Genomic DNA, 8,858 nt, shown 5'->3' with positions numbered 1-8,858 from the left:
AGGTCAGCTGTCCAGCAGGAGCGTGGGCCCTGCAGGCAGAGCAGTGTACCGTCAGCAGGAATGAGGGCTACAGCCTGACTTACCCTCACTGGCACTTCCCACGTAACTCTTGCGCCCACCTCCTGTGCCCTCAGCTTGGCGTTAACACGACCCGTCTCTGAGGGAGAGCACATTCACTAAGTCCCGAGCCACTGGGAGGAAAATGTCACCAGAAGATAGCTCCAGGGCTGCGCAAGCTTTCTGCCAACTTCACCTCCTTGTGACTGCTGCATCCGGGGCAGCTGCTGCGGTACAATGAAGAGAGGGTGCATGTGTACGGTGGGCTAGGCCTGGGCCCAACTGGGCGCAGAGCATGGCAAAGGCTCTGACATTTCCAGGTGCACCCGGTTGGTAAAGAGCGAGCTGGTCTCTTTGGGAGAAATAGGAGGAGCGGTTTGAGCAGGGTTTCCCCTTGTGAACATCCCATGCTGCAGCCCCGCCTACACACACACAGCCTGCTTCGTGAGGGTGGTGCAACACAGGGCCCTTCCCGGGCAGATGCCCCTTTTCCACACGTAGCAACTGGAAGGACTTTTCTGTCCCTTAAGAGAGGAAAAAAGAAAGAAAAGGCAAAGAAGCCGGCCCTCTCACAGGAGAGAGGAAGCTGTAACTTCTGCAGTCGCAATCCTGCCCCATGAAGCTTTGTCTTGTCTCCGTGACTCCCCGCCCGGAGCAGAAGTATTTAGTCAGCCCTGCCTGTCCCAAGCCCTTGTAGCAGCGGTGTGATGCTGTTTCTCCGCAGTTTGCAGAAGGCGACAGAGCTCTGGGCGGGCACTGTCCTCAAGTAAGCCATGCCGTAGGAGGGAACCTGTGGTGTCAATGTGGCAGGTAGTGGGATGCTCCAGATGCAGACGAAAGGCAGCTCCATAGCTGGTGGAGAGGTACACGCACTGCTGGGGGCAGCTCCTGGGCAGTGCGGGCCGAGCTGCTCAGCCTTGCTTTGTTAAAGTAATGCCTTTAATTTACTTGCCACAGGACCCTGTGGGTGGTGGGAGGGGGTGGCAAGGCCCCTGGGCCTGTGGGGTTACGCCTCGCCAGTGTCATCCACACACAAAGGCCCTGACCTGGGGCCGCTGGGCCTAACCAGTGGGGCTGTGCCCTGAGGCTCACCTCAGCCCACCAGAGATCATCACTTGGTCTCCTGCTCCAGGCTCTCTCCTGGCGAACCGGAGGGCTGGCTCCTGGCCGTGCCGCAGCTTCCTTCATCTCGGGGAGCCCCACGGTCGGTGCTGAGGCTGTGCAGCTGGTATAGGCCTTCAGCCCTGCGCTGGGGCATCGGACGTGGCGAGGGGCATGGCACAGCAGGGGCTTGGCCTCTCACCCAGCCTTTCTTTCTACTTGCAGCCCAGCTACCCTCTCCCCAGCCCTGCTGGCGCATCAGTAGGGGGGGACCAGGGGAAAGAGCTTTCCTGGCGGGGGCAATGGGAGAGGTGGGTGCAGAGGTGCTTTCTAGGTCGGTGCTGGGAGCCCCCAGGCAGGAATCAGCATGCCCGAAGGTGCCTGATCCTCCCCTGCCCATTGGGAGACCCTGCTGCTCCTCAGGGGCGGCAGTGCCCAAGGAGAGGCCATTGGCTGCCTGCTGCCAGCCCTGGGAGGCCCTGGGACGCACAGAAAGGCACAGGGAGGTCCCCGGGTGCCACGAGAAAGGCACAGCAATCCCGCAGTGTGAAAAGGAAATGGTGTATTTCTATGTCGGCAAAGTCAGGTCCCCACAAATTCAGGGCTTTTCAGGAAAAAAGTAGCCCGCAGAGGATTAACAGACTGACCCAACCTCATGTAGCGCCGTTAAGCCTGCCTGGGCTCTGGAAGCGTCACTGCCACCGCCTGCATGGAGTCCCCTTGGAGCCCGCGCAGGGTGTGGGTGCCCAACAGCCAGCCGTTACGGGCTTCCTTCCCTCCTCCTGCACAGCCCGCTCTCGGGCCCCCTGTTGCATGCATTATGCCCACCCAGGTGTCTGGAGAGAAGTTTTCGGAGGTGTCCCCATCTCACCTCAGCCCCACCCTGCCTTTCTAGCCAGGAGGTGTCAAACAAAAGGCTCTGGAGCCCAAGCAGAGCTTTGGCAGAGTCAAGCCACCCAGCTGAAAAGCCGCCCCCTGTAGCTTCCCTCTCCCCAGGCACGGTTCCTGCCTGGGATTTCGTTGTCCCCGTGGCACAGGGTGGTGGCTGCACAGCTCTGGGTACCCCTGACAGCGCTGCCCTGGGCACCCCGCAGCTCCCTGGCTGTGCGAGCCCCCGGATGCTCCCCCCTGCAGCTCTGCTCCCCTGGGTGCCCGGCACTGCTCCTCCTCCTCCCCCTCCTCCCTCCTCTCCCCCCGTGGAAAATCCCCTCCTCGGCAGAGATGTTGCAGCCACAGCAGGGCACACTGCCAGAGAACAGGAGGTGCAAGGGCCACCAACAGCAGGGCTACAGCCAAGCTGGTACAGCAAAGCCTTGGGAGAGGGCTGCCCTTGGAGCAGGACTGAAGCTCCAGCCCTGCTTCCTGCAGTGGCCTTTCCCTGCCCCACCAAAGCTCACCCACTGCCGAGTGCAGATTTCACAGCCACCAAGGAAAGACCCACATCGTCAGACCCAGTGGTTTGCAGATGGGGCTTTACTGAACAGACGGAAGCATTGGTGTTAACAGCCTGGCTGGCCGGCACTGGCGCTCGTCATGCTGGAGGAGGCTCTTGCTGGACATCTCTCTCGGGAGCCTCTGTGCCCGAGAGGCTCTCCTGGCACTCGCCGACGTGGACCAGATCTGCTCCGCAGGGCTGAGGAGTTGAATACAGAGCTCTGTAGTCTTGTATGCACAGGGAGGTGCAGAGCACCACTGCAAGTCTAGTCAGGACACATGTGGTGGGATCTGCTTCTGTCTGGAGAGAGCAGGCCCATGGTCCGTGCTATGCAATCCCAGCCTGCTGCTCTCCACGCCACGAGGGCTGTTGGGAAAAGACCCTCTTTGCCCGGGGGCTGTGGGAACTCAAAGGAAGGAAGGGCACTGCCGGGCAGGGGCAAACACCGGGCATGTTTGGAGATCCTTACCTGAGGCAGTTCTCCTCACCACCACAGCAGTGGGCTTGTCCCTCTACCTTCTCGAGGAGGCGGGTCGCTGCTCCTCGCAAAGCCCGCGGGGTCGTGGGGAAAGGCTGCTACCACAGCAAGGGCTAAAGTCTCCCATCTCGACCAAGACCCTCCCACCTCTCCCCTCTCCCAGTCGCCCTCGCCGCCATGGTCCCATTCAACCCCACAGCCCCCTCAGTGCTGGCTGTGCTTGGGGCTGCAGAGAGGCACCTGGCATCAGGGACTGACCCATGCCATTCCCACGGTATGACAAAGGAGAGGATGCTGTCCATGTCCAGGCCCGTGGCTCTGGGATTTGCTTCCCCCACCCACAGCTGGGTCACCAGCCCCCAGCTGGCCCAGGTCTGGCCTGAAGCTGGCCCACACTCACCTTTTCAGAGGTGAGGACTCCAAAAGGCAGAGACTCAGCTTGTCCTCTGGGCTCTCCTCATCCCCCGCGGATGGCCCTTTTCTGCCCTCTCCCCACCACTCTGGAGTGCCACGAACGCAGGAGCCCTGCACAGAGAGAGAGGGGTGAGCACAGGAGGTGTCACTGGGCAGCAGGGAACTGGTACAGTCCCACACAGGACAGTCAGCCCCCACGCTCCTAGGGCTTAGGGACCTTCCCACCTTGGCTCCCCGCAGGACAGGAATACTCTTTTCCTCATTGTTTTTCACCGCCTGCAGCACCTGGGCCTCCCATGGCTCTCGCTTGTCTTTCCAAGCCTTCGGGGGTGCCACTTTTGCCCTTGCCTTCTGCTGGCACTTCTTGCGCAAGGAGTCCCAGAGCTTGCGTCCTTCCTCCTCCGTGCACACGCGGGGCTGCGCCTGCAGGACCACGGCAATGCAGCAGCAGGCAGTGTTAGTCTCCCCGGCGGAAGGCTGAGGGGATTTTAGCTCTCTCCCTCCCTCCTGCCCCTTCTTCTCAGCCTCTCTGTCAGCCCTGGTTTGCTCACAGTCCTCACAGGACCGACTGCAGAGCCTTTCTGCAATGACCCCCTGAGCCAAGTGACCACGGGGCTGAAAGCAACCCAGCTGCTTGCTATCCCAGACAAGCCTGGCAGTGCTGTCGCCATTGCAAACACCACCAGATCAATTCTTCGGGTGTTGCTGGAGATGACAGAAGTGAAGGCTGTCTTCTAAATGGACAGAACAACCTGTTGCCTCTCGAGAAAACCTCGGGAGAAGTGCTTCAGCCTTCAGCTAAGCACACGATATGGGGTCTTGCAAGACATGACATCCGTATCACTGCGCTTTTCTACAGGTGGACACGACACAGTCCCTCCAGGAGCCCACGCCACGTACCGGTCCTGCCCTCCTCTTCCCTGCCCTAGCAGGGGGTGCAGGTTGGGGTCCAGCTTCCCGCAGCTGTGGGCTGCTGCATGCCTCTTGCCCCAACCGACGCCACTGCAGCACTGCCAGCTCGCTGCAGACACACAGTGGGAGGAGGCGGCGTGAGCACAAGGAGACCGCTCTCCAGCCGGGGCTCCCAACCTGGGTGCCCGCCGCAGCCGCAGAAGGTGGCTCCGCCGAGAGGCCAGTGCCAGGAAAAGCGCCTGTCTCCCCCGGTGCTGCGGGGAGCGGGAGGAAGGGCAGCGCGGGAGAGGAGACACTGCCCGTGTCTGGAGAGATTTACCACTTGAGCTTGTCCTGCAGATCCGTCTGGTCATCCCTCTGCCCCCTGCGCTTGCGGGTGACCTGCCCCAGGATGCACGTCACCACCTGCCGCAGGGCCTGGCGTGTCCGTGGGGAAAGGCTCCTGCAACAGCAAGGACAAAGTCTCTCTGACCCTTCAGCTGCGACTCTCCTGCCTCTTCCTGCGCCCAGCCCCACGCCTACGTGGCCCCATTCGGCCTCACGACCCCTTCAAGGCAGCAGGAGTTTCAAGCACCTGCTTTGGCCCCTGCCATCGGGCTCTAACCCAGCTCATTCCCATGGCTGGAGAAATCCCCGGGCGCTCTGTGAGGCCCCATGGCTCAGGGGTTGGCTTCCTTGACCCACCACCAGTGGCTCACCACCACCCCAGTGCTCCAGGGCTCAGCTGGCGCTGGCGCACTCTTACCGCTTAGGGGGGACAGTGTCGTCCTCGCAGACTGTGGGTGGCTCTCCTCTGGCCTCTTCCCACTCCTCCATCATCGTCTCCAGGAGGTCGGGGCTGGAGTCCCCCGTCTCCGTGCTAGTTGAGGGGCTGACTGGTGCTTGCTCAGCGGTACTGGATTCCTGCACAGGAAGAGACTCTCATACAACAGCCCCGCACCCGCAGGGTGCTGCTTCCCAGCATGCACACCCCCAGGCCACTTCTGGCAGGGACCCCAGCGGGATGGGGAAAACCAGGAGAAGGACCTCAGCATACCCTTGGGGTGATGCCTGAGTGTCACCAGGGTTTCACTACAACTCCCTGTCGCCCCTCTTGCTCAGGAAAGGCAGCAGTCACCCGCCCAGCTCTGCTGCAGCAATGCTGCTGGGACGGCTGGGGTGCTAGAGGTACCTTGCAATCTCAGCCCCCCAGAAGAGAAAGTGCTCTTTTTCTGCAGGAATTCAAAGTACCTGGCTCCTCTGTGTCTCCTTTTCTCTCTTAGCTTTCGCTTTCACCGTCTCCTTTTCGCTCTTAGCCTTCTTTTTGGTCACTGGCCGGGTTTGCAGTTTACTTTTTTCCTCCTCCGCCAGCTCTGTTTTCTCCTTTTCCTCTTTATCCAAGTATTTCTGGATGTGTTCTGGAAGCTTCTCCTTCCTCTTCAAGTGTTTATTCTGGAGGGGGACGAAAATGCAACAGCAGGCAGCATTAGTCTGCCCTGCAGAGGGCTGGGCTGTTTTCATTCCTACCCTCCCTTCTGCCCCTTCTCTTCTGCCTTTCTGCCCACACTGGTTTGCTCCCAGTGGGAAGTTTGCTCCCACCAAAGAGCCCGTCTGTAATGACCAGGAAGATAAGCGACCACCAGGCTAAAAACCACCTGGCAGCTGGCTGTCCCAGACAAGCCTTCCAGTCACGTTGCCGACAGAAACATTCACAAGTAAGGTCTTTGGGTGTGTTTCATGAGGCTAATGGAAGTGAAGAATATATTCTCAAATGGCAGAGTCACCCGCCTCTCTTCAAGTAAACACCAAAGCAACTAGTCAGTGGTCCTGTGCACACACAGTGAAGAACCTTGTGAGAATCGGCATGCGTGGAGCGGCGCTTCTCTACGGTCCAGTACGACACGCTCGCTGCAGCAGCCCGTGTCAGGTACCTTTTCTCTCCTCTCAATAGCTCTGGCAATGAAGTCTACTGTTCGGGGTTCGACCAGAGGAATTAGTTTCTGTTTCTCTTTCTCCTCCTTTTCCTTCAAGGAGCTCCCCTGGATGGCCGGTAGCTGCCTGCAAAGACACAACAGGGTGTGTTGGCAGGAGCGCAGGAGGAGCTGGTTCTGCATCTTGCGCTTCCAAGTGGTGCGCCTGCTTCTGCAGCAGAATGCGCTCTACTTGCCTCCTTGTGATCAAGTCCACAGAGACAGAGAAGACCCCAAGCTGTCAGACTCAGATGTGCCCAACAGCCCCACTAAAACTCAGGATGCCCAGGTCTAGGCCCTCTCTTGCTGGAGCAACGAGAGGAACAGGGTCCTGCGCCCGGAGATACCGCTACATCCTTCGGGTCAGTGCACCGAAGTCTGCTCAGTGGTCCGAAATAAAAGAGTGCGCACGGGCTGTACGAGGAGGTTGGGCCCTGGGGACGCGGTGTCAAAAGGAGGAGGACACGACCCCATGAGAAAAGCAATCCTGCCACTGAGCTCTCCTTGGCCCTTCTCTTTTGCAGGCCATAAGACATAGAAGAGGCTTCCGGTTAATCGGAGGAACCCTCTGCAGTACCTAAGTGCAGAACACTGTTCTCAGCAAACAGAAAGGTCGGGGTCATTTCAATCTGAAGGGAAAGCCAAACAGACCTTCCGCTCCTGGAAGGAGCACTTGCAGTTAGTTACTCAACGGATACGCACACCAGGAGCAAAGACAGAAATGGTGCTGCTGGCAGAGTCTCCCAAGAAGCTAAAAGACGCTTGCCGTGCACCAAGGAACCATTAGTTAGTGGGACGTGGGATAACTGCACTTTGAGTTTGTCTAGCCCCTGTGTCCAGGAGAAACATCCCGCTCCCACACAGACGAGAGAGCACGGGGTCACCCTCACCATTTCTGCAAGCGTCTCACCTGGCGCGAGGCTCCCTCCCCTCAGCTTTCTGACCCTGCTCTGACTTTACAGTCGCTGCAGGTAACCGCTTTGGAGAAAGCCTTGCTCGACGAAGGAGGCGCTGCTCGGCAAGGTCCTCTAGAAACAGGAAATGAGACGCGTCTTCAGAACAGCATCTTGGTGTTGTTCTGGGAACTGGGTGCCTATTATGTCCCAGTTCCAAGAAGAGTGATGTGCAGGTCTGCTCAGGCCTGTGGTAACACTGATGAAGGTGGTCCTTTTCACCCCTTTGGATGAAAGCCATGTCTCCTGGGAGGTCTTAGGCCTTTTCTGACACTGGGTTTTTTGCCCAGCTCCTCATGCCTGCAGTGCACCATTATTCCCCGGGGAAAACTGTTTCGACAGCTTTCTCTCATCCGTGTGCTGTAATGGGGGGCTCCCTGGGAGATGCTGGTGGTCTCCAAGAGCCATGCTGGGGAAGGGAATCATTTAGCACAAGAGGAGCCAGCTCTTGGATTTCTGCATTGGTCCCATGCACACAGATTTGCTGCTGGGGCAGGTTCACACCAAAGGCATTGCTTCTGAGAATATGATGGAAAGAAGCAGGGTTAGAGGCTGGCACTGTTTGCAGCACAGGCTGGGGAGTGGAGGCCGCTGGGAAGGTGTCCTTCAGCAGTCCCAGTGGCCATTTGTGGTGCAGGGCTGTCCTGAGACCTTGTTCCACAATGGGTCACTGGAGCTTCACCATAATGGCTACAGAGAGTCACAGGAGGTGCCTCTGCCTCTTCCAGGCATGCTGGGGGAGCCTGAGCTCTAATCCCCTCCAGGAGCGGAGGAAGGAAAACCTCCAGCCCCCTGCCAGCAACCCGCTGGTCCCTTACCTTTCTTTCCACTGCCATCACCTTTTCCCCAGCCCTTCTCTGGGGTGGCCTTCACATGTCCTGTCAGGTCTGCTTTCACTGTTGGCATTTTAGGCACGGTCTCAAGCTTGTACCTGGAAAGAGGAAGTAGGCACCAGGCTGAAAAAAGGACACCGCTTTGTTTCCCAAGGCAGCCCATCCCGGAGGACCACAGCAGGAACTCCCGTTGCTGCTTCTGGGGAAAATGATTCCGCTCTTTACTCATAGTGCACATGGAGGGCAGACTAATCTCTAGTGCTCTGATTATGCAATACCATTTTGAATCCTGATCTAGTCCTCCAAGTTTCTTGTAGAGCCTTGCAGATTAATGCCTTTGCAGCTATAAGGAGTCACCTCCCTCCCCTCAGTCGTCGATGGCACTGCACAGCAATGTTGGCACGAGACAGAGCTCTGCAGAACCCCACCAGCTGCAAGGTCCTGTTTGGACAAGAACCCACCCCTCTACCACTTGGCCCCAAGCAGAAGGCAGTCTCACACACAGGAAAGAAAAAGAGCGGGAGAAACCTGATGGAAAATGTTGCCTAAATGCCTCTCTAGGTCCACAGTAGGACAGGCACATGAAGCATTGTCGCTGTCCCATGTTCCTCCAAATGAAGTCAAACTGAACAAGAGCAAGCAGGGAGTTCCCTGCCGACAGGCCTCTCAAACACTCAGTCCTCAGTGCCATCACGAGTGTAGTTCCCGGCGCCTGGCAAGGCAGCC

General features: G+C 58.5%; 1 protein-coding gene across 1 annotated transcript; it reads right to left on the bottom strand.

Annotated features, from left to right (window-relative positions):
• Positions 1–2,610: 2,610 nt before the first annotated feature.
• LOC128154634 (axoneme-associated protein mst101(2)-like) lies at positions 2,611–8,205 on the bottom strand. The gene is made up of 10 exons (XM_052815532.1): positions 8,118–8,205; positions 7,257–7,374; positions 6,308–6,434; positions 5,628–5,828; positions 5,143–5,300; positions 4,717–4,839; positions 4,386–4,506; positions 3,711–3,908; positions 3,472–3,596; positions 2,611–2,791 (listed from the first exon to the last, which is right to left on the bottom strand). Exons 1-10 carry the CDS (start codon positions 8,203–8,205, stop codon positions 2,632–2,634), a joined length of 1,419 nt encoding a protein of 472 aa, XP_052671492.1. The 3' UTR covers positions 2,611–2,631.
• Positions 8,206–8,858: the final 653 nt, after the last annotated feature.

Source organism: Harpia harpyja, chromosome 2 (assembly GCF_026419915.1).
Source record: "Harpia harpyja isolate bHarHar1 chromosome 2, bHarHar1 primary haplotype, whole genome shotgun sequence".
In the NCBI taxonomy this organism is placed as follows: domain Eukaryota; kingdom Metazoa; phylum Chordata; class Aves; order Accipitriformes; family Accipitridae; genus Harpia; species Harpia harpyja.
The sequence above is the reverse complement of the archived record's forward strand: the minus strand, read 5'-3'. Positions and strand labels throughout refer to the sequence as shown.

Bases quoted from the DNA above. Each gene is read 5' to 3' on its own strand.
- LOC128154634 (XM_052815532.1), bottom strand. From the start codon at position 8,205: ATGCCAACAGTGAAAGCAGACCTGACAGGACATGTGAAGGCCACCCCA. The intron at 6,435-7,256 runs GTGAGACGCTTG...GTGTCTTTGCAG, and splicing joins GGGAGGGAGCCTCGCGCCAG to GCAGCTACCGGCCATCCAGG. The intron at 5,301-5,627 runs GTACTTTGAATT...CTTCCTGTGCAG, and splicing joins AGGAGACACAGAGGAGCCAG to GAATCCAGTACCGCTGAGCA.